Source organism: Capra hircus, chromosome 7 (genome assembly GCF_001704415.2).
Source record: "Capra hircus breed San Clemente chromosome 7, ASM170441v1, whole genome shotgun sequence".
NCBI lineage: Eukaryota > Metazoa > Chordata > Mammalia > Artiodactyla > Bovidae > Capra > Capra hircus.
Genome location: NC_030814.1, coordinates 102770329 through 102795720, shown reverse-complemented (window position 1 = coordinate 102795720; position 25392 = coordinate 102770329). Strand labels below are relative to the sequence as shown.

Below are 25392 nucleotides of genomic sequence, written 5' to 3'. Positions count from 1 at the left end.
GCCCCTCGCTTCCGACTTCTGGCCCGTGCCCCCGCCCCCTGCCGCTGGTGAGCGAAACCAAGTGTGAGGGGACGCCAGAGAGGCGCGGGCGCAGGAGGCGACCGCTCTACTCACGGTCACCCCTCTTGCGGCCTCGCGATATGGCCTGGTCCGGGAGAGGGCGGGGGGTTCGACTTAAGAGGCAGGCCTTTGAGTTGAAGGCGGGAAGATGGCGGACTCGTCGGGGCGGGGCGCTGGGTAAGTTGTGGCGCTGCGGGCCTGGGTTTGTGGGTGTCAGCTGGAGGGCTGTAGTCGAGGGCCGGGGACAGAGGGGCCGCAGAGCTGGGGAGGTGAATGTCCTCGGGGTGAGTTCGAATCTGAGCCCCTCCCCAAGAACCACCGAGATGCGCGGGTTCTGGGAGGTGGGACGAGGCCTTGCGCACGCTGGGGAGCGTGGGCGCGGGACCCGAGGACGAGTTCGAGGCCCTGGTCAGAAGTTTCCTTCCGGGGTGTTCTCCGGCGGGTGACTTGACCTCTCTCTGCCTCGCTTTCCTCCCTGGAGAAACCTGGCTGATCACGCCGCCGCCTAGTGTGAGGTTTAAAAGCGTTTAGAGCCGTGCCTCGCCACTGAAGGTGATCCGTAGTTCTTCCATTTAATCTTTATTGTAGTGGACAGCTGTTGAATCGCTGAAATATCTCCTTTCATCTACATTTTTTAAAAAAATCCTATGTTCCTCATTTACGAATGAGATGATGGAAGCATAGGGAGGAAAGATCATTTGCCCAGGCTCACACAGCAAGAGACAGGTGTGGAATACTTACCCCTTGCCAAGTGTGATTCCGGGTGTCAAATTAAAAAATAGTCACAACCTGAACGTTGAGAGTTACGTTTTATTCAGTGGAAATTTTTAGGACTTAAGCCTGGGAGACAGCATCTCAACTAACCGTGAGAAAACTGCTCTGAAAGGACAGGGAGGAGTCAAGTTAGATGAAAATTTGTGTTGAGGCAGTCTGAGTTCGAGTTGGAAAAGAATTTCCAGACAGCATTTTAGAAGGCAGTGAGTTTATTAAGAGCAAAGAGCAGAGATAATGAGGGCGCTGCAGATGCAGCAAGTGGGTTGACAGGTTTCATGGATCAATAGCCAAGTTTTATAGCCTTAAGACCAAGAAAATTCCTGCTGGAAGGTTGGCGTTAGGTGATTGGTTAGGGCACCTTAGGGTGAGTACAGCTTTGGGTGTTTTTGCCTAATTTGGGGTCTGGAAGCCTGCTGGTGATGATCATGGCGGGTGGGCTTTTAGCAGTGGTTACAAAGGGGCTCAGTCAATTTCAGAGGTGACCTTGGTTCTAAGCTTCGTGTCTATGGCCTTGGTGCAAAGCCTCCAACCTGTGGCCTGGGGGAAGGACTCAACAGTTGGTAGGTAGCAAAGGGCAGATAGCCTGAACGTCAAGAGATTATTGTGAATTAAAGAAAACCAGGTGTCTCAAATTAAGGAATCTAGCGCTTTTATACGCAGGGAAAGATGCGAGATTCTGGGCTCACTGACATCATTCCTTTCATATCCATCTCAACTGTCTAGGGCCTGCATCCTGCACTGAGTTCTTCAGGGCTCCCCATATGGAGTGGCTGTGGCCTAATGGCTGCTGGGTTGCCTAGGTGTTTGTCTCCTTCCTGCGTGCCCTGGAGGGCTGGAATCATTGATGACTGGGATGTTTTTGTTTATTGATATGGCAGGAAATACTCCATGTCTTACAAGGCTCTGTGTATTCCACCAAGGTTTATTTTGCGTGTGCGCATGAAAATTTAGTGGGCTGCCTGAAGTCACTTGTGTTGATTCCACAGCCCCTTGTCCTAACTGTGAGACTGACGTTATCCTCTCTGAAGTGCTTGAGGCTGGGCGCAGGTGTAGTGCCACCTTTTCCCCCACCCTCCAGGTCCCTGCAGGTCTGGCCTAAGTCCCTTTGCTTTGTCTCCAGAGCCCTGTCGCAGACCCCAGACGGAATCCATGTGTGTGTCTCTGTCTAAGTCTCTGCAGTCATGTCTGACTCTTTGAGGCTCTGTGGACTGTAGCCTGCCAGGCTCTTCTGTCCATGGGATTCTCCAGGCAAGAATACTGGAGTAGGTTGCCATGCCCTCCTCCAGGGGATCTTCCCAACCCAGGGATCGAGCCCTCGTCTCTTCTACCTCCTGCGTTAACAGGCAGGTTCTTTACCACTAGCACACCACCTGAGTAGCCCAGAGGGAGCCTTTACTCTGTCCCTTTCTAGCTCTGAGACTCCCTAGGGGTGACCTGTATAAATCCCAGGTCCTTGTCTGGAAAACAAAGAGAAAGCAGGCCAACAGTTAGGTGTCTGCGGGGTTGGGAACATTCCATGAAGGAGCAGAGCGCCTGGCGCCCAGCCAGAATTTGTTAAGTTGCCTCTCCCCGCTGTGGCTTGGAGGCACCCCCAGCCCTGGCTTGGGTCTCACCTTGGATCAGAACCCATAACACGGAACGTGGCCACACTGAGCTGAGCAAGGGGCCCAGCACCGCTGTCGCCAGTGGAGCCTGTCTTGTGACGTCGGGATTGACAGCGGCCAGACCCCTGCCTGGCATCCCGCTGTAGTGGTCTCTGCCATACGTCAACTCAAATCGGTCATAATTACATATATATATCCTCCTCTCTTGAGCGCTTTGCTTTCTGTCTCTATGGATTAGCCTGTTGGATATTTCCTATCAGTGGAATCACACAGCACATGACATTAAGTGCCTGGCTGCTTTGACTCAGGACAACATTTTTGAGATTTATTTGTTTGAACACGTACCAGTACTTCATTCCTTTTTAGGGTTGAATAATATTCAGGGTTCATTTTTTATTTAAAATTTTGTCTTGGGGTATGGCCGATTAACAGTGTTGTGATGGTTTCAGATGAACAGCAAAGGGCCTAGCCATACACAAACATGTATTCATTCTCGCCCTAACTCCCATCAGGGTTTGTCATTTTCTGCCGGGCGTTTTGCAGCAGCCTTGCCTCCCACGCTGCCAGTCACTTGTTCACCGCATCAGGGGTCCCCCAGCCTTGGCAGTGCTGACATCCGGAGCAGGGTCATCTCTGTGACGGGCGCCGTGCTGTGTGTTGCAGGGTGCTAAGCACTGGTCTCCCCCACTAGGCCGATAGCAGTCCCCTCTGTTGTGCCCATCACGGGGGTTCAGACACTGCCAGATGTCTCCGAGGAGTCTGTGAGCACTCCTGAGTTACTCGTCCGACTCTTTGTCAAGTGCCTCCTGCCCGCCTGGCTCCTGGGACTCAGTGCTTTCCCATCCCTCACCCGCTTCCCCAGCTAAGCCATAGGGCTCTTACTGTTTGGTTGCTAAGCTGCGTCCGACTCTTGCGACTGCAGGCCTTCCGTCCATGAGATTTTCCCAGGCAAGAATACTGGAGTGGGTTGCCATTTCCTCCTCCAGAGGGTCTTCCCGACTCGGGGATCAATCCCACGTTTCCTCCATTGGCAGGTGGATTCTTTACTCCTGAGACGTGGGCTCATTGATTGCAGTTTCCGCATCATTCTCTGTGCCCTTGACCCTGATGGTTGCTGTCTGGGAATGTCCTTTCTCACGTATATGAGTTAATGGTGCTTGTCACTCACCCCCAACCCCCACCCCTTTCCCTGCCTTGGGCGTTCCCCCTTCACACTTGCCTGATAGGAAACTGCTGGTTATCCCTCTCAGAGAAGAAATCTAGACTAGTGTTCACCATGTATCCTCAGTGGTGTACAGTTGGCACACAAACGCCCGATGAATTAATGAAGTTGAGATCGTTCAGACTCGACAAAAATGCTCGATCTTGGGCCTTCCCTGGCGGTCCAGCAGTTAAAACTCTGCACTTGCATCACGGGGTCTTGGTTTCAATCCCTGGTGGGGTGACTAGGGTCCCGCATGCCACATGGCACAGCCAACAGAAAGCTTGCTCTTCTCAGGTGTTTTCCCCAGGTGACAAGGCTGGGACTCAGCATCCCTCGTCCCATGGAGGTAGCCCCACCTTGCAGAGATGGGCAGGGGGGGTGGGTGCTGGGACAAGGCTGTCCCAAGGAAGCCCAGCCTCCTGGGTGGCTTCCCAGAGCTTTTAATCCACCTGCATTAACAAGACCCCTCCCCGCCCCGTTTCTCTCTTTTAGGAAGCCGCCTGCAGTGGGCCCCAGTACTGCTAGGGGTGCTAGGAGCAAAGGAAGAACACAAGGTGAGTAACACTGGAGAGTCTATCTTTTGAAACGGAATCCACTGCAATTAAGTGATTTTTGGACTTCTGTGGAACTTCCAGTGCAGTGGGCGCTGATCAGGGAGCTAAGATCCTACATGTTGCTGGCTCGGCCAGAAAAAAGAAAAAGTGATTACCCCGTTGCCCGCCGCTAGTAAGTGCTTCTGGGGAAAAAGCAAAAAAACGGGTCAGAGCGGGAGAGCTGGGGCTTTCCTTGTTTCTAGTCACACCTTTGGGGACCCTGAGTTTGGTCACCCAGCCCTGCAGCCAAGGGTGTAGCAGGACCGGGGGGGGGGGTGGTTTGTTTAGGGCCTTGGGCCTATCTGGCCATGGCGGTCTCTGGTTGTGCCCAGGACACACCCACTTGTAAGAGTGGGTGAGGAGAGTCTGAGCTGAATTTGTTATAAAACGTCAAAGTTTGTTTCTGAATAAGTGTGTCAGTCTCTCGGGGGTACCCACCTGTCTGATGTCCACCTGTGTGTCTGGGGTCGTCGTCAACAGCCCTCCTTGACTCTTGGCGGTACCCAGTTTGGGTGGTAGACCCAAGGTTCTCCCACGTTGCAGCCCAAGCCTCTTTTACGCTGAAGTATTTTTATGCCCTGCATCAGTGTGGATCTCAGAGAATTTGGAGCAGAATCCTAGTTCCCCAGTGACTGGAGGATTAGATCATCTGCTCTGTGATATCTGTCCTATTTACACATGGTCTAGTTCTTGGACACAAATTTTATCCTTCTTTGTAACATTGCTTCTTTGGAAAACCCACTGCTGTTGAGAACAAGCAGGTGCATTCTAATTTTCCAGCAACTTGAAACTGCGTTTGAATTGTGCAGGGAACCCAGAATCTCCTTCCTAGATGAGTCAACTCCTTTGCTGATAGTATTAGACCCAGCGCGTTATGGTCTCCTCCACCTGGAAGTGGAGTGTGCTTCACCCCAGTCCCTTGCTGGACCCCCAGCAGCAGATCCCAGGTGTGGCTTGATTCTCTACCCTGCACGCTGCCTGCTCTGACCTGGACCTTCAGTGCCTCCTGCCCGACTGAGTGAACCCACTCTCCCTGCAGGCACGGCTCTTCCCTGCCTGGGGCATGCCTGCTAGCTTGAGGAACAGGGGACACGGGACCCGCAAGGGGCCTGGAGGCTCTCAGCCTTCAACAGCTCTTGGACCCACAAGACAGCCTGCTGTAGCTGCCGCAGGGCGCTGAGCCTGGGGACCCAGTGCGTCAGAGAGGAGGGTGCAGCCAGTGTGCGGCCCACTGCTGCTGCCTCAGGAGGCGCGCTGGGCTCGGAGCTGGGGCACCTCGGGGCTGGCCGGAAGGGATTTCTTCAGTGGCCTCGTGATTGTGAGGGCCAGACTGGGGAGCGGGGGGATTCCAGGAAAGCGGGGAGGAGAGGAGGAGCCGGCACAGTAAAGGGGAGCAGAGAAGTGGGAGGGGGCGGGGGTTGGAGTGGAGAGAGAATGAGCAGTGTGACCCCTGGGGAGGGGAAATGGGGCAGTATAGGGTGGGGCTGGGGGACTAGGTTTGCCAGGACAGTTGCCTAACTGTGTAAGGGCTGCGCCCCAGTCCCCAGAGCTGGGGGTTGGTTTTACCCCCAAGCACAGAATTCCCATCACATGGGGGAGCCCAGGTTATGGCCCTGAGGTTGGGAGGCAGCTAGAGGCCCAGATGGGAGGACCTCCTGGGACTGCTGCTGTTTTCCCAGTGAAGTAGGGAAGGTATCAGCAGCTGGCTGGAGGGATGGCCTGGGGTAGGAGGTGGAGGGTCAGAGCAGAGGACGGGGGTGAGCGCTGGGTGTGCAGTGAGAGCCCCTGGAGGGTGGAGGGGACACGTAGGCTTCCTCCCTCTGCTTCCAGCATCCCGGGGTCGGATGTGGAAGGGGGCTTGGGGCTGGACTTTCACCAAGGGATATGGCTGTGTTCCAGAGGGGGACTGGTGCTGAGTGAGTCTCAGGGGAGCAGTCCTGAGCTAGCAGTGGGTCTGGGGGTTGTAAAAGGCAGTACCGTGGCTGGGTCATAGGCGGGCCTGGGTGGGAGAAGGGCAGTTGGCGCCACAGCACATAGCACGTTGGGGCGGGAGGAGAAGGTGAACAGGTGGCCATCTTTGCCTTTTTTCTTTTTCTGGCCAAGCGGCAGGGTTTGCAGGATCTCAGTTTCCCCAAGCAGGGATTGAACCTGGAGTCCTGACTACTGCACCGCCAGGGAATTCCCAGGTGGCCGGCTTGGAAGCTCTTTCTTCCATTCCCTGCCCCACCCTGAGTCCACTTTCTGTTCTGACTGTTGGCACGTATTCATGCTCTTCGTTTTTTTTAAAAATAGTTGTATTCACCTATTCATTTTTGGCTGTGCTGGATCCTCGCTGCTGCACGGGCTCTTCTCTAGTTCAAGCACTTGGGTACAGTGTGTGTGTGTGTGTGTGTGTTGGGTACTGTGTGTGTGTGTGTGTGTGTTGGGTACAGTGTGTGTGTGTGTTGGGTACAGTGTGTGTGTGTGTGTGTGTTGGGTACAGTGTGTGTGTATTACGTACAGTGTGTGTGTTGGGTACAGTGTGTGTTGTGTACAGTGTGTGTGTTGGGTACAGTGTGTGTGTGTGTGTGTTGGGTACAGTGTGTGTGTGTGTGTGTTGGGTACAGTGTGTGTGTGTGTTGGGTACAGTGTGTGTGTGTGTGTGTGTTGTGTACAGTGTGTGTTGGGTACAGTGTGTGTGTGTGTTGGGTACAGTGTATGTGTTGGGTACAGTGTGTGTGTGTTGGGTACAGTGTGTGTGTTGGGTACAGTGTGTGTGTGTGTGTGTGGGGGGGGGGGTATAGTGTGTGTGTGTGTGTTGGGTACAGTGTGTGTGTGTATGTGGGGGGGTACTCTTTGTGGCCCTTTGGACTAGCCTGCCAGGCTCCTCTGTCCATGGGGTTTCCTAGGTGAGATTACTGCAGTGGGTAGCCGTTCCCTTCTCCAGGGGATCTTCCTGACCCAGGGATTAAATCCCCATCTCCTGCGCCTCCCACGTTGGCAGGCAGATTCTTTACAGTTGAATCACCTGGGAAGCCCTTATATGCAGGAGGTATCTCATACGTGTTCTTGCATACAGTAGATGTCTCATACATGCTCAAGGCTGAGCAGGGAGGGCTGATAGTGCCCCGCTTTCAGGGTGGGATGTGGGCATCCTGGGTACCTGGTGGATCTTTAACACTCCATGCTGTAGTCTTAGTATAAACCAACTGTGTGTCCCTTACAGGTGGAAGAATAGTCGAGTCGCGGTACTTGCAGTATGAAAAGAAAGCCCCCAGAAAGGTAATGTATAATGTACATTTGAAACAGTTCTGAACTTGGAGTCCTCAGACAAGTTGCACCAGCCAGACACAGCCTGGTCCTAAAGGAAACATTTCAGGGGTTTGACCCAGTTTGGCTTTGGGACTGTCATGCCCTTTGTGCCAACGCATGGATCTCTGTTGTGGGTGGCTGATCACTTTGAGAATCCCTTTTGCAAAGCCATGAGCTCTAGTGAATCATAAAGTTGTTCCTGTCTCTCAACACAGTAATTCCTTTCTGGATTCTGTCCTGAAGCCGTACCTTCTAATGCCTGGCACACAGTTCTCTGGCCTTGGCTGGTGTCATAAAAAATACCTGTAGGGTGTGAGAGAAAGACTGTGGGGAAAAATGACGTGCCTGAATCACCCAGTGTTACAGGAAGGGCTTAGTGACTTACACCACGCGAATGATGAAGCCATCGAAAATGACAGCAGAAATCATTTAATAGTTGGAGAAGCTGCTTGTGTGATGTTTAATGAAACCAGTCTTTAGATTACCCAATGACACTTTGTTTCGGTGTGCATGGACAGCCAGTGTGTGTAAAGTTTGTGTTACCCCATTTTCCAAATCTTTGTTTATGATTTGGAAAAAACTCGTAAGATTTGGTAAAGTTTAGCTAAATATTTATTTCTACTGCCTTTCTTTAATTCTGGTAGGGTGAATGGCAGGTTCTTTCTTAATTAACGTGATTTAAGACCTGGCTTGAAGGAAGAGGATACCTTTGTGCCAACTGATACGCTTCTTGGACTGATTTTTTCTTTTTTATGGACTTAATTTTTTTACAGCAGTTTGAGTTTCAAAGCAAAACTGAGTGGAAAGTACAGAGCTTGCCCATCCGTCACCCCCACCCCACCCCCTCACACGCCTGTCCTCCCTGTCGTCAGCATCTCGCACTGGAGTCTGGCATGTTTACAGCTGAGGAACCTAAAATGACACATCTGGACCCAGAGTCTGTGGTTTACAATATAGAAGTAATTTTCAACAAAAGCTAACAGTCCACACTTCATAATTTTAAAATTCCCTGGACAGCTTGGTTACAGCACCCCCATGTGTCTACATGCTTATATAGTATTTTTGATTTTTAAGAGCTCCTCCATTTTCTTTTCCTTCACCTTTTAAATTAAGGTGTAGTCTCCATAAAGGAAGCAGCGCTCTTTTCAGCGCGCAGCTCTGTGAGTTTTGACCAGTGCGTCCAGTCACAAACCCGCCACAGTCAAGATGGAGAAGTCTGTCACCCCCGAGGCCCTTTGTGCTCTGGTGGAACCGGCCCTTCCCCATCCCAGGCAACCACCATTTGTTTTCTGTCCCTGTAGCTCGGCTTTTCGAGAAGACCTTTTAAAAGGCACCATCCAGGTTGCAGCCTCTTGGAGACTGGCTGCCACTGGACAGTTAGTGCGGGCTCCTGTGCTGGGTGATGGACATTCCACTGCACGGATGGACCACAGTGTGCTCAGCCATTCCCTGGCAAAGGACATTGGGTTTGTTTCCCGTTTTTGACAATTATGAATAAAGCCACCTTAAACATTGCTGTTCAGGATTCTGCATGGATGTGTTTGCATTTCTCCCAAGAGGGGAATTATAATGGGATTGTATGTTTGACTTTGTAAGAAACTGCCTGACTTATCCAGAGAGGCTGCAGCCACAGAGGAGAGTCATTACTTTTAAGATGACACCATCCTAGTGGGTGTGAAGGGGTATCTCACTGTGGTTTCATAACAACTCAAGATACTGAGCATCTTGTACTTATTGACCATTCCTATATCTTTGGTGATGTGTCCATTCAAATCTTTTGCCCATTTAAAAAAATTAGTTTTTTTTTTTTTTTCCTCATCCTTGAGTTGTGAGAGCTCTTTCTATGTCCTCTATACCAACCCTTTGTGGTGATTTGCAAATATTTTTTTTCCAGTGTGTGACTTGGCTTTCTGTTCTCTTAAGTGTCTTGTGAACAGCAGAAGTTCTAACTTTCGATGAAGTTTATCAATTTCTGCTTTAATGGAATGTGCTTTTGGTATCTTATCTAAGAAACCTTTGCCACAGCCAAGATCACAAACATTTTCTCCCGTGTTTTCTCCAGTGAGTTTTATAGTTCTAGGTTTTACGTTTAGGTCTGGGATCCATTTTGAATTAATTTTTGTATCTGCACTGATGATGGAATTCAAGTTCATTTTTAAGTGTATAGACGTCCTCATATTCCAGCGCCATTTGTTGAAATGACTCTCCTTTCCTTATTGTATTGTCTCATCACTTTTGTTGCAAAGCAATTAACTATACATTTATATACCATTTCTAGACTGTTCTTTTCCATTGTTCTGTGTCTGTCCTTTGGCCATTTATACACCGTGCAGATGACATAGTTTTGTAGTAAGTCTTAAAGTTGGGTCCTGTGAATTCTCCCCCCCCCCTCCCCCCCGTTCTTTTCCAAAACTGGTACTTCTAGTTTCTTTGCCTTTGTGTACAAATTTCAGACTTATCTTGCCATTTCCTACCAAAACTTCTTGAATTTTAATTGTATTGAATCTGTGCATCAGTTTAGGGAGAATAACATCCTAAAAACACCCAAGTCTTTCAATCCGTGAACATGGTATTCCTCTCCATTTATTTGTTTTTGTTAGATTTTTTTCATCAGTATTTTGTGATTCTCAGCGTACAGATCTTCTCCATGTTTGGTAAGGTTTATACCAGTGGTTTTTAATGCTATTATACAAGATATTGTCTTGTCTTTTGTTTTTTTCTGTGATGAGATTTTGTTAATTTTTTTAGTTAAATAATTCATGTATAACATTGTACTGGTTTTAGGTTTCCAGCATACTGGGGGGCTTCCTAGGTGGCTTAGGGGTACGAGAATCCACCGGCAATGCAGGAAGCCCAGACTTGATCCCTGGGTTCAGGAAGATCCCCTGGAGGAGGAGATGGCAACACCTTCAGTATTCATGCCTGGATAATCCCATGGACAGAGGAGCCTGCTGGGCTATAGTCCATGGGGTCGCAAAGTTGGTCACTGATAGAAGTATCTTTTTATATTGGGCCTGTATCCTGTAAACTTGCTAAACTTATGTTCTAGTTTCAGCAGTGCTTCTAAACCTCTTTGGGGATTTTCTATGTGAAGTATCCTATCTGCAAGAAGGGAGTTTTCTTTTTTTCTTTTGCGACTTGCTTGCCTTTTATTTCTTTTTCTCAGACCTCTGTTGGGAGGCTGAATAGGAGTGGTGTCTGTACATCAAAATATTTTTACTTTTTTTTTTTTTAATATTTTCACTCTTTACAAGGTTTTCTTTTTGCTTTTATATTACTGTGATGGCTTGCCAGCTGCAAGTGTTGCTTCCTTTTTTATAATTTTTGAAGAGTAAGGCTGGTACAGAAGCTCTGTTTATTTTGACTACCAAATTAATACGTTCTCTCTGTAAAACTGGGCAATACTAAAAAGTATATAGAAAATCAGTCATCTGTAATCTGCTACGTCAGATATCACCGCCAGCAAATTTTTGATAGTTTCTTATGTTCAACGGATATGAGGGTATCCTTTTTGAAAAAAGTAACATTTATCCTCTGTGTGCGGGCGTGCATGCTAAGTTGCTTCACTCATGTCTGACTCTTTGTGGCCCCATGGACTGTAGCTTGCCTGGCCCCTCTGCCCATGGGATCCTCCAGGCAAGAATACTGGAGTGGGTTGCCATGCCCTCCTCCAGGGGATCTTCCCCACCCAGGGAATGAACCATTTTTCTTACGTCTCCTGCATTGGCAGGCGGGTTCTTTACCACTAGCACCGCCTGGGAAGCCCTCATCCTGTATATGTGCAATTAAGTGTCGGAACTCCTTGAGTCTATCCCCTTGCCTCCAAGCAAGAGCAGATGCAGGCTTTGCAGACGGCAAAGGAAGGAAGGTGTCTTGTCCCCTGAAGGTCATATATTCCCCTAACAGGCTCCTGCAGCAGATGCATTAAAGGCCGGTGGGACGACGCCTGAAGGTGGAACAAAATCCAGCCAGCTCCAAAAGAGTAAAGGTGGGTAAAGATGCAGGGAGGGTGCGAAAGAGCTCCGAGGCTCAGAGGGTGATGAGCACGGTGGGGAATTTTGTTTCTAAGTGCGCTGGGTTAAAACTCCTTTCCCTTCATGGGGAGCATAAAGGAAAGGAACTAGGCAGAGAGTTTCAGCATAAAGACTGATCTGGGATGTGTGAGGAGCTGAAGGGGATGGCAGAGGAATGAGGGGGCCGGTCCCTTCCTTCCTGTGTGGCCCCAGAGAAGAGCCACATTGCCGCCATGGTGCTCCCTCGTGGCACCAGTCCCTTGCTCACGTGGCCGTTTCCCACCAGAGCTCTGAGAGCAGGACTTTCAGAGAGGGTATGAGGCCACATCCTCCTGCCTCTCACTGTCTTGGGTTGGATCGTCTTCTAAAAGCTTTCTCCAGAGCGATACGAAAAACTTTCACATTTTCTGATTGTAAACGTGTCATGTTTTGGTTATTTAAAAAATGGGTAATGGGAACTTCCTTAGCAGTCCAGTGGTTAAGACTGAGCTTCCAGTGCCGGGCAGGGGCAGGGGTCGGGGGATGGGGCACGAGGTTTATCACTGGTCGGGGAGCTAAGATCCCACGTGCCGTGTGACCAGAGAAAAGGGGGAATGTAGCCCAGGAGGGCAGAAGCTCATCCATGACCTACCATTCAGAGGGTCATTATTGGTGTATTTGCTGTTCAGTTTTAGTCAGTGTGCTCATTCTAGAAGTTGGGGAAGGCTCCTCCCCAAAGTAGCACATTACCCAACTCCTCCTGTGCCTGCTTCACCGGTGGTAGTGGGCAGCTCTTCTCTTGTAGAAGAGCAATTCGCAAAAGGCAAAACTTTCTTGGCCCACAAACCCTCATTCAAAATGGCAATAAACTTTGAGTCCCATAGGAGAAAACTAAATGTGTTCTTTTACAACTTAGATTTCTTGCTTTATTATTTAGATCAAGGGTCAGCAAAACTTTTCTGAGCCAGTGGTAAATATTTTAGGCTTTGCAGGCCAGACAGCCTGTCACCAAACAGTTAACTCTGCCTTTCGCAGCGTGAAAACAGCCACAGACCATGTGTACACAAATAGGCATGTCTGTGTCCTAATAAAACTTTATTAACAAACACAAGAGGTGGGCCGGATTTGGCCTGCAGGCTACAACTTGCTGATCCTATTCTAGCTGTTTGTCAGAAATTATTCTATTCCTTGACCCAGGCACGACTGAGAAGCAGGCACATGGAGCTGGAGCCAGCCTTTCAGTCTTTTCTCATGCAGATGGGCTGAGGGCCATGTGTGAAGCTGGGAAAGCTGGCATGGTCAGAGGGGTCAAAACTGGGCCTGCCACATTTATAACCCAGGGTTCTCAGCTGGGGTTATTGCAGGGGGTGGTATGAGATGCTGGTGGGTGGAGGCCAGGGATTGACACCCTCAGAGCACCGGATGGCCCCACAAAAAAGAATGATCTGCGCCCCCCATGTCAGTAGTGCCAAGACAGAATTATAATTTAAACATAGCCATGACAATTTATAGGGACTGCTTGAGTTCCATTGTATGGCTTGATAGGAAAGTACTTTCCTTAATGGAAATGCTATACATGCAGATGACAGAACATTCAACCAGTGGAAACAGAAAGTCACCATCTCCTGCCTCTAGTTCCTGTTCCTCACCTAGGAGGCAGCCAACTGCTCCTGATAGATTTTTGTTTATCTAATGAGCGTTTTCTAAAAATTGGAACACAAAAGGTACCACCATCTATACTTTTTGTCACTTTACTCTTGTTTCCTCAACTGCATAGTTCCTCATTGAAGAGTTTTCTGTTTACTTGCTAACATGACTGTATTTTACAAACTATTTGCTCATTCTGCAGCCTTCTGGAAACCTTGTTTACTTGAAACCTGCAGTTAACCAAGTGCCCATTTTAGACAGTACAAGGTGTAATTTCACATTTTTAAATAGAGGCTAAAAAATGAAGCTACAAGAGAAAGAGAGAACAAGAGCAGAGGGCAGAACATGTGTATTGCATGCTGTTAGACTCGCGGCCTTCTCTCGTGACTCGGACAGTGAGGAATCTGCCTGCAGTGCAGGAGACCGAGGTTCGATCCCTGGGTTGGGAAGACCCCCTGGAGAAGGGAATGGCTGCCCACTCCAGTGCTGTTGTCTGGAGAGTTCTCTGAGCAGAGCACCTTGTTTGTTTAGTTACACGTTTATTTTTTCTTTATTTTTGACTGCACCAGACAGCTTTCAGGATCTTGGTTCTGCAACCAGGGGTCAAGCCCAGGGCCCTAGCAGTGAGAGCGTGGATTCCTCACCACTGGACTGCCAGGGAATTCCCTATTTTTGTATTTTTATTGAAGGATAATTGATTCACAGTGTTGTATGAGTTTCAGTTGTACAGCCCAGTGATTTAATTATACATATACATTTGTGTCTACTCTTTTTCCGATTCTTTTCCTTTATAGGTCTTTACAAACTATTGAGTGTAGTTCTCTGTGCTGTAGAGTAGGTCCTAGGTCTGTTTCTGTTTTGTACGTTCATATGTACACAGCATCTTTTATTTAAACTAAGCAGAAAGGCTGATTTGTGTCTTTTGGTCGTAAAGAATGCCTCTCTTTTCTAGTTCTACTTTAAATATATTCAAGTTGGTGGGTGGGAATTTCCAAAGGTTTTTCAGCCTTCCCTACTGCTTCTTTGCAAGAAACTGAGTTTTTGGAAGCAGGTGGTATTGTAGAGAAAAGCTTCCTGCTTCCTGGCTTCCACATCTTGCTGACTGTGCTGACTCCTGGGAATTCTCCTTGGGTCCCATAGATGGCAGTGGAGTTGACAAAGGCAACCTGCAGTCTACCTTGCTGGAAGGGCATGACACTGCCTTGTCTGACCTGGATCTCTCCGCCATTCATGGTAAGTCGTTCACTGTCCCGGTCCATTCTCCCGCTGTGGGTTGCAGTGCATCCCTGAGGGCTTCCAAAATCTGCTCTTCTCACCTTAGAAACACTTTTTTTTTTAAACATATAGTTGATTTACAGTGTTGTGTAAGTTTCAGATATATAACACAGTGATTCATATATATATATATATATAAAGATTATGTAGATTCTTTTCCAGATTATTTTTCCTTATATGTTATTATAAAATGCTGAGTATAGTTCCCTTACTGTGCAGTAGGTCCTTATTGGGTATCTATTTTATATATTAATTCCAACCTCCTAATTTATCCCCCCCACCTTTCCTCTTTGGTAAGTTTGTTTTCTGTGTCAGTGGGTCTGTTTCCATTTTGTGTATAAGTTCTTTTTTTTTTTAGATTCCACATTAAGTGATATCATATGATATTTGTCTTTCTCTGTCTTGACTTCGTGTAGTATGATAATTTCTAGGTCCATCCATGTTGCTGCAAATAGAATCATTTCATTCTTTTTTGGCCTAATAATATCCCATTGTAGATATATACTATGTGTTATACTAGTATAGTATAGATACTAGATATATACTAAATGTTAGTCACTTAGTCACGTCTGACTCTTTGCGACCCTGTGGACTATAGCCCGCCAAGCTCCTCCATCCACGAGATTTTCCAGGCAAGAAATCTGGTTGGGTTGCCATGTCCCTCTCTAGGCGATCTTTCCAACCCAGGAATCGCACCCACGTCTCCTGCATTGCAGGCAGACTCGTTACCATCTCAGCTGCTAGGAAAGCCCCAGATATATACTACGTCTTCTTCATCCATTCATCTGTCAATGGACATTCAGTTGCTTCCGTGTCTTGGCTCTTGTAAATAGTGCTGCAGTGAACATTGGGTGGCCTGTGTCTTTTCCCTTTATGGATAACACTTTTCTTCATCTTAGATAAAAGTGTGATCCGAAAGACTCCACAATTAAAAAAACAGTCACAGAAAGCCGAGTTGTCATCCTCTTCTGCCGCGAGTGAAAAGAGCCCAGTAAGTGTCTGAAATGAGAGGGCGGCCGCCACCGCAGGTTGACTAAACCTGATTCAGCTCCTGCGTGTGCCAGGGGCCCCTCGATGCCGTACTCCAGGAGCAAACAAGCCAGCTGTGCCTTTCAGGACAAAACCCACAATGTTCTTAGAGGATTTACAGAGTTTCATCTTCCCAAGTACACACCTCTGGGAGCAGATACAAACTCAGGGCCGTGTGAAAAACGAGATTGGGGCCTGATTTTCTGGCGCCACACTAGGGCGGTCTATAGGCCAGGTCCTGACCATGGCAGGGAGGGTGGCTGGGCTGTGGTCTCGCCCGCGGGGGATCCCCAAGTCCTGGTTCTGGTGAGTCGCCGGGTTGGTGGGTGCCCTCCAGCTGGCACTAGACCACCCAACTGCCAGAAAGGGACCAAAGAGAACCCTCATCCTTTCACAGAGGCCCCAAAGACTAACTGAGAAAACAGAGGCCGCCTGGTGATACACAGTCAGGAAGCGGCAGGTTACTAGTTTGAAGATAGTGCATATGGGTTAGGGTTCTGCGCCTTCTCTCCCAGGGGGAGAGAACTGGATTTACACCAGTTCTTGGGGAACCAGGAGTATCTTTTTCTTCTCCTAAAGGATGTGTCACAAGCAATGGAAATGATGGAGTCCCAGACTCTCCTTCTGACCCTGCTGACCGTGAAGGTAAGGATGAAGCCTCTTTTCATGTGTGTCGCAGATGAAAGGGTGGCCGCTGTCAGCCACGGAGGCAAGGTCCCCTCTGGCCTGAACTTCTGTTTTGCATTTCCCAGATGGAGAATGGCCTGTCTGCATTCGAAGAACAGGCAGAAAAGAACCTAGAAATATTGTGTAAAGAGAAGGAGAAACTCCAGAAAAAGGCATATGAGTTGAAGCGCAGGCTTCTCCTCTGTCAGAAGAAGAAGGAGCTGGAGGGCTTCCTGGATGCACAGGTCAGGGGCGACCACGGCCTCCAAGCCTCACGTCCCAGCAGCATCAGTCCTTTGGGGGGGTTGGAAAGAGCCTTTATTGTGAGTGTCCCTCCTCATATGGCTTCAACTCTGTGCTCGGCCTTTGACACCACTGGGTATTTCTGTGTGGCAGTTTATCAGCAGATGTGATGGCAACGTCAGAACCAACCTGCAAATGGGCCTATCTCTTAACACACACGGGCCCTGGGAGGCTTCTCCAGCGGTCCACTGGTTAGCACTGCACCTTCCAGCGCAGGGCACGCGTTCCATCCCTGGTTGGGAAACTAAGGTCCCACATGCCATGGGGTGTGGCCGAAAAAAAAAGTGAGACATGTTCTGGCCAGCCCAGGTGGGCCCGGGTGCTGGTGGGAGATCCAGGCTTGGTGCCGAATGGACAGGAATGTCCATGTCAAGGAAGGCCACAGTGAACCGTGGGAACCTAGGAAGGCTCGACCAGGAAATGGGGCTCCTCACTCAGTAAGTGTGTGTCCTGGGGCCACCATAACAAAGGACCACAGAAGGGGTGGCAGCTTAAGCAACTGACACTTATTCTCCCTTCATTCTGGAGGATGTGCATCCGAGGTCAAGGTGTCAGCAGGGTGGGTTCCATCCAAGGGCCGCGAGGGAAGGAGTGTCCCAGGCTCTGTCCTTGGCTTGTCGGCGGCCATCTTCTCCCTGCGTCTCATTGTTAGCTGGTCTTCTCCCTGTGAGCGTCAGTCTCCACATTGCCCCCTTTTCCGAGGACACCTGTCATACTGATCAGGGCCCAGCTTAATGACCCCACCTTAACTGGATTGCCTCTGTAACGTCTCCAAGTCAGGTCACGTTCTGAGGTGCTGGGAGGTGGGGTATTAACCAAGGAGTTTGTGAGAACAAGTCCAGCCCTGACACCCAGCACATGCTTGTGAGTGTTCCCTGTGGCCCCCCCAAGCTGAAAACGGGGTCTCTGTCCTCCTGGACCTCACAGTAGAAGAAAAAGAAAAGATAATCACGCAAAGGAATCCTTACAACCCCCAGACAGCGTGTATGAGGAAAGAAGGCTTGGCGGGCACGGCCTTGGTGGGTGGAGGCCTGTCAACTCCATGCTCTGAAGCAGGAGGGCCCAGCCTTCCTGGGTCCACTATGATCCCAGTCGAAGGCTCAGCCCTGGAACATACTGGAAGGCCAACACATGTTCCTGGTGAGGAGGCCTGGGCCACCTTGCTACTGGCCAGCTGGGACTCGGGAGAGCCCACCACACCCTTGGAAGCTTCCCAGGGAGGCCTAGGAGGACCGGTGCTGTGTCCTTTTTATTAAGGTTTGTCTAATCAAATGTTTTAAATGGTGCTGCCAGTTTCTTAAATGACGGTATCTGCATCACTGACTCAATGGACAGGAAACTGATCAAACTCTGGGAGATAGTGGAGGGCAGAGGAGCCTGGCATGCTGTGGTCCACGGGGTTGCAAAGAGTCGGACACGGCTTAGCGACTGAACAGCAACAATCGGTTTCTTTATTTTTATTTTCTTTTACTTTTGCCCACGCTGTGCAGCCCGTGGGATCTGACACTCCCCAGCCAGGGATCGAACCCGCATCCCCCGCAGTGGAAGCACTCCAGGCGTGGAGTCTTCACCCCTGGACCCCCCAGGGGAGTCCCAGAACAGTGCTGAGTCTTTCCCGCACACGTGCCTTCCGGTGAGCTTGCAGGGAGGGGAGCGCGGGGCTTGGACTCACAGGCTCTTCCCTCCCTGCCTGCAGATTGAGATGCTGAGCCCCCTGGAGGCTGTGGCCAGCCGCTTTCGGGAACAGTACAAGACATTCGCAACGGCCCTGGACACCACACGGCATGAGCTGCCTGTGAAATCGGTCCACCTGGATGGAGACAGGCAGCTCTTCTTAGGTAAGAGCTGGGGTGGCTGCTGGGCAAGGGGCAGGACAAGCCGCTGGTGCATGTTGGCATCTCCTGTGTCCTGGGTACCTTTATCCCTCTGTGTCATGTCACAGGCCTCCTCGCAAGTAGATTGTATATCTCCCGTCAAATGGCAGAGGTTGCAGGAGGCCGGCGAGGCTGGTATTTGTTTAGGGTCGGTTCCTGAGTCAGAGCTGCATTAGGATTTGAACCCAGGTTTGTAGGATGACCCTTCAGTGATCTCCTGTCCTGAAAGGCATGCTGGGAGCCTGCCATCTCAACCTTGGGCAGATCTAGTAAGGTGCTTTGGCAGCTGGGAAACCACAGGGCCACCACCCCCTACCTTGTCCTGTCTTCTAAGCAGAGCGGAGATGGTACCTTTCCTGTAGGGCGTTCCCATCTAATACTTCACTTGAAGAAGTTGACAGGTGTGAAGAGCACCATCCAAGACCCTACGGTTCTCTTTAGAGCAAGTCTCTTTCTCAAGCAAGTTTTCAGCTGCCCTAGAGTTTGCCTCCTTCCTTCCTTCCTCTCTCACGTTCTGTCTGTCTCCCTTCCTTCCTTCCTCGTTTACGTATAATTGAATTACACTGTTGTGTTAATTTCTGCTGTACAGCAAAGTGATTGAGCCATGCGTGTGTGCTTAGTCCTGTCTGACTCTTTGTGACCCCATGGACTGTGGCCCACCAGGCTCCTCTGTCCGTGGGATTCTCCGGGCAAGAGTACTGGAGTGGGCTGCCATTTCTTCCTTCAGGAGATCTTCCCCACCCAGGGATCGAACCCAGGTCTCCTGCTTTGGCAGAGAGGTTCTTTACTGCTGAGCCACCAGGGGAGCCCAGGTCACTCTACGTATATGTATATATACTGTCATTTTTTATGTTCTCTTCCGTTATGGCTATGGAGAAGAAAATGGCACCCCACTCCAGTGTTCTTGCCTGGAGAATCCCAGGGACAGAGGGGCCTGGTGGGCTGCCGTCTATGGGGTCACACAGAGTCGGACCTGACTGACAGGACTTAGCAGCCATTATGGCTAATGACAGGCTATTGCATATGCCTCCCCGTGCTGTACAGTAGGACCATGCTGTTTAACCATTCTGTGTATACTTTGCATCTACTAATCCCAAACTTCTTACTCAGCGATCAGTGCAAAGAAATAGAGGCAAACAACAGAATGGGAAAGACTAGGGATCTCTTCAAGAAAATTAGAGATACCAAGGGAACGTTTCATGCAAAGATGGGCTCAATAAAGGACTTCTGTTAGGTATGGACCTAACAGAAGATATTAAGAAGAGGTGGAAAAAATACACAGAAGAACTATACAGGAAAGGTCTTCATGACTGACATAACCATGATAGTGTGATCACTTACCTAGAACCAGACATCCTGGAATGTCAGGTGGGCCTTAGCATCACTACGAACAAAGCTAGGGATGGAATTCTAGTTGAGTTATTTCAAATCCTGAAAGGTGATATTGTAAAAGTGCTGCACTCAAATGCCAGCAGATTTGGAAAACTCAGCAGTGGCCACAGGACTGGAAGCGGTCAGTTTTCATTCCAATCCCAAAGAAGGGCAGTGCCAAAGAATGTTCAAACTATTGCACAATTGCACCCATCTTACACATTAGCAAAGTAATACTCAAAATTCTCCAAGCCAGGCTGCAACAGTATGTAAGCCGTGAATTTCCAGATGTTCAAGCTGGATTTAGACAAAACAGAGGAGCCAGAGATCAAATTGCCAACATCTGTTTGATCATCAAAAAAGTAAAAGAGTTCCAGAAAAACATCTACTTCTGCTTTATTGACTATGCCAGACCCTTTGACTGTGTGGATCACAACAAATTGGAAAATTCTTCAAGAGATGGGAATACCAGACCACCTGACCTGCCTCCTGAGAAATCTATATGCAGGTCAAGAAGCAACAGTTAGAACCAGCCGTGGAACAACAGACTGGTTCCAAGTTGGAAAAAGAGTACGTCAAGGCTGTATATTATTACCCTGCTTATTTAACTTCTATGCACAGTGAAGTTAGAAGTTAAGTTGCTCAGTCGTGTCCGACTCTTTGCAACCCCATGGACTGTAGCCCAGCAGGCTCCTCCGTCCATGGGATTCTCCAGGCAAGAATCCTGGAGTGGGTTGCCATTTCCTTCTCCAGGGGATCTTCCCGACCCAGCGATCGAACCCAGGTCTCCCGCATTAGAGGCAGACGCTTTAACCTCTGAGCCACCAGGGAAGCCTCATATGCACAGTACATCATGCGAAATACCAAGCTGGATGAGGCACAAGATGTAATCAGGACTGCAATATCAGGAGATATTCTCCTTGTAATCAGGAGAAATATCAGTTACCTCCAATACACAGGTGACACCACCCTTATGGCAGAAAGTGAAGAAGAACTGAAAGAGGAGAGTGAAAAAGTTGGCTTAAAGGTCAACATTCCTACCATTATGGCATCCAGTCTCATCATTTCATGGCAAATAGATAGGGAAACAATAGAAACAGTGAGAGACTTTATTTTGGGCAGGGCTCCAAAATACTACAAATGCTAACTGCAGCCATGAAATTAAAAGACCCTTGCTCCTTGGAAGAAAAGCTATGACCAACCTACACAGCATGTTAAAAAGCCAGAGACATTACTTTGCTGACAAAGGCCCATCTAGTTAAAGTTATGTTTTTCCAGTTGTCAAGTATGGATGTGAGAGTTGGACTGTAAAGAAAGTTGAGCACTGAAGAATTGATGCTTTTGAACTGTGGTGTTGCAGAAGACTTGAGAGTCCCTTGGACTGCAAGGAGGTCAAACCAGTCGATCCTAAAGGAAATCAGTCCTGATTATTCATTGGAAGGACTGATGCTGAAGCTGAAACTCCAATACTTTGGCCACCTGATGAGAAGAACTGACTCAATGGAAAAGACACTGATGCTGGGAAAGACTGAAGGCGGGAGGAGAAGGAGGATGAGATGGTTGGATGGCATCAGCAACTCCATGGACGTGAGTTTGAGCAAGTTCTGGGAGTTGGTGATGGACAGGGAAGCCTGACGTGCTGTAGTCCATGAGTTCGCAAAGAGCTGGACACAACTGAGCAACTAAACTGAACTGAATCCCAAACTTAACTCCACCTCTCTCCCAGCCCACTGCTGCTTGGTAACCACAGTCTGTTCTCTGTGTGAATCTGTTTCTCTTTTGTAGATGAGTTCATTTGTACCCATTTCTTTTTTTACTTCCCACACATAATGGGTAACATATGATAACATGTCTTCGTCCGGCTACTGCACTGAGTGTGATGACCTCTAGGTCCGTCCATGTTGCCGCAGTGGCATGCTTCATTCTGTTTTTTGACTAAGCAGTATTCCATTGTATGTATGTACCACGTCATCTTCATTCATTCATCTGTTGGGGGATGTTTAGGTTGCTTCTGTGTCTTGGCTGTTGTGACTAGTGCTGCTGTGAAGATAGGAGTGCGTGTATCTTTCTGAGTTAAAGTTTTGTCTAGATAAATGCCCAGGAGTGAAATTGCTGGTTCACACGGCATAGAGTTGGGTAATTTCTAAGCTGAGCTCTCGTGAGCCACTTGAATGTGTTTTGTTTGAAGCTGATGTGAAATCAAGCCTTTTCCAATGTGAAATAGTATATGTATGACACAGGACCTTGAAAAATGAGCCTTGTCGAACCATCATCCATGTCCAGGTTTCTAATCTGTAACTCTCAGTCTCCATGCCTGATAAGTTCCTTAGATAGTTGGGAGGAGTTGGGCTTGGGCACGGTTAGAGCTTCCTAGGGCTTCTATAACGAAATAGCACAAACGGGGTGGCTGAAAACAACAGATCGTGTCCCCTCCCAGTTGAGGGGGCCACATTGGGACTGGATGCTTCTGGAATCTCTGGTGGAGAGCGTATCCCTGCCGCTGTCCTGGCTTCAGTGTTCTGGCAGGTGTTGGCTGGTGGAACATCTCTCCCAACTCTGCCTCTCTCTCTCTCTTTTTCCCAGCTGTTCCTTTTGTTTTATTCATTTTGCATTTAATTATTTATTTTCTTTTTGGCTGCACTGGGTCTTTGTGGTTTTCTCTAGTTGTCTTGAGCCGGGGGCTGCTCTCTCGCTTCTGTGTGCAGGCTTCTCTCTGACCACGGGCTGTAGGCACATGGTCCTCAGTAGTTGTGGCGTACGGCTTAATTGCCCTGAGGCAACTGGAGGTCCGGGATGGAACCCGTGTCCCTTGCGTTGGCAGGCGGTTTCCTAACCTCTGGACCGCCAGGGAAATCCCTATTGTTATTAGGTTTATTTTGGCTTTGCTTTTTGTTTTTTATTACAGTGTTGCGGCACTGTCTGTCTTCACATGGCCTTGTTTCTGAGACTCCCTGTCTAAACTCTCCCCTTCTTACAAGAGCACCAGTGGCTAGATTAGGCCCCTCTCTAATGGCCTCGTTCTAACTCATTTACATCTCTGGAGACCTCATTTCCAGTTAGGTCACGTTCACAGGTACCTGAGATTAAGACCTGAACGTGGCTTTTGGGGAGGACACAGCTGAGTCTCTCAGCAAAGAAGACGTGTGTTTATAAGAACCCTTACACGGGTCCCCAAATGTCGCAACGTACAGTTGTGACGTGTAGTGTTGGGATGTGTACCAGACTCAGAGATGCTGCTTTTGCTAGAGCAGGTGGGGACCCAGCGCTGTTGCAGGCGGCTCTCCACGTGGGGCTGGGTGGGGAGGAGTGCAGAAGTGGTGGGACTTAAGTTACTTCTCGCCCAGCTCTTCTCTGTCTTACCCATTCGTTTCTGTAGTGAGGACACCAGTATGTCCCTTCAGGTGTGTTTCCGTAACTTCCTGGACGGCAGACACACCTGACCCGCCATCTCAGACCCCTGTGATCTCAGCAAAGGGGCCCAGAGGCAGTGCCAGTGCACGAACGTCTTCTTTCACTGCCCTTCCTTCGAGCCTTTCACGATTCTGGCATCACACGACAGCATTCCAGCAAAAGGAGGAAAGTCTAGTTGGCCGCCCAGCTCGTGTGTCCATTGCTTGGGGCGCCTTGCAACCATGGTTGCTGCTGCTGCTGCTAAGTCGCTTCAGTCGTGTCGGACTCTGCGACCCCATAGACGGCAGCCCACCAGGCTCCCCCATCCCTGGGTTTCTCCAGACAAGAACACTGGAGTGGGTTGCCATTTCTCTTTCCAATGCATGAAAGTGAAAAGTGAAAGTGAAGTCGCTCAGTTGTGTCCTACTCTTAGTGACCCCATGGACTGCAGCCCACCAGGCTCCTCCATGCATGGGATTTTCCATTGGCGACCCCTTTTTCCCTCCAGACGAGTTGCAGCGGGAATTGATGACCACACGCCATCTGCTGGGAGAACTTGGCATTGGCAGCTCAGAAGACAGTGCGAAGGTCTTTGATGTGCTGAGGGAACTCAGGGATGTGATCCAGAAGAAGGACCTGGAGCTCCGAAGGTACTGCAGAAAATAGTTTAAGAAAAAGATAGCACCCCTCCCTGCCACCTCCCCTTTGGGCAGAGAGGGGCTGTTGGCAGCTGCCCTGTGGAGGGTGGGCTGTGCCCTGGAGGGTGGGCAGCTCTGATATTTCCAGGGGCCAAGGGTACAAAGGTCCAGCAAGGCAGGGAGAGAGCAAGATTCTTGCAACCCAAGAAAACCCCACTGTGTGTTCTTTTTCTAAGAAATTTTTGTTTCTGTTGTTGGATGTGGGTGGTTCTAAGGTCTTTATTGAATTTGTTGCACCGTTGCTTCTGTTTGATGTTTCCCGTCTTGGGGCACGGAGGCATGTGGGATCTTAGTGCCCCAGCCGGGGTTGAATCCACACCCCTTGCATTGGAAGGTGAAGTCTTAACCACTAGACCACCAGGGAAGCCCCTGTGTGTGTTCTTGAGCAGCCAAAATAGAAAGGGGCAATCATTCCCCAGGGTAAGATAGCACATCAGGGACCCTTGGATTGGTCTTTATGTGCTTTCCAGAATAGGGGCTTTGAGAGATCTTGGAACCTCTTGTTAATGTCTAAACACATGTAGAAAAGCCACAGTTGGTAATGATGGCTTGCACAAACAGGCACCCTTGTGTAACCAGGGCCCAGGTCCATACAGCCGATGGCCAGTCCCACAGAGCTGCCTGCCTGCCCCCACCCACGGGACTTTCCTAATCATGGGGCTTTCCTCCACCTCTTCCAAAAGAGGTGAAAGAAATCTAGTTTTCTTCTCCTTTATGATGTCAAATGTACTTCCCGAGGTGCCTGAAAAGTTTGAAAGGTCCTCATGACAAATACCACCTGCTGTGGCATCGCCTCCCTCTGTGTGCCTGGGGTGAAATGAGACAGGCCAAAGGATTCTAGGTCACCAGGGTCACAGGAGTAAATGGAGAACACGCGAACGGGAAAGCACGCTTTATGCCGGCTTCCCCACCTCTGTCTACGGCGTGTGATCCCTGGGACGGCGCCCCATTCACTGCTCTGCCTCCTGCCCTCAGGATGGTGGTGGTACTCCTGAAATATTTGTCGAGTAAACGACTCTTCTCCCTCACACCTGGCCAGTCCTGTTCTAGGGGCTTTGCTGTTTGAGTTCTGCGCAGACAAATCTTACCCATGCTTTCCCACAAGCCCAAGGAAAGTCACTCTGAACCTGTCTTCCCCATGTGGCAGCCTCATAGGCGCTTGGGCAAGCTGGTACGGGTGGTGAAAAGATTCCGTCGTCTTCTTGTTGATGCAGGAGCGTCAACCAGGTTCTGGAACTTTCCGCCGAGGCAAGTAAAGAGGCAGCCTTAATCAACCAGGAGATCTGGGAAGAGGCCCAGGGCCCCGAGGCCCTCAGCCGGTGGTATTTTAATCCCAAGGAGGCCACTGGCGGGGAAACTCAGGAAGAGGTCAGGAGCCCCTTGGGCCACGCCGAACTGTGAGTCCACGTGCAGAGTGCGTCCCCACCCCAAACAAGGACATCCCGCACCCCATGGGGAAGGAAGCACGTCCTGTGCCCCTTGTTCCGGGGGGCAGGGAACCTGCAGCGACCCCCCAGGTTCTTAAAACTTGAGCACTTTATGCACTTAGCCTAGCCATATAGTTATTTTTGTATGATAATCTCATTTGATAATTTAACAAATAAAACTGTTTTGTAATGGA

At 49.4% G+C, this 25392-nt stretch overlaps 1 protein-coding gene across 1 annotated transcript; it reads left to right on the top strand.

The window, feature by feature from the left end:
* On the top strand, positions 29–25392 carry HAUS8 (HAUS augmin like complex subunit 8). Its single transcript, XM_005682135.3, has 11 exons — positions 29–237; positions 4135–4196; positions 7441–7496; positions 11433–11514; positions 14306–14398; positions 15340–15431; positions 16049–16114; positions 16222–16380; positions 18135–18276; positions 23582–23723; positions 24986–25392. Exons 1-11 carry the CDS (start codon positions 209–211, stop codon positions 25170–25172), a joined length of 1110 nt encoding a protein of 369 aa, XP_005682192.1. The 5' UTR covers positions 29–208; the 3' UTR covers positions 25173–25392.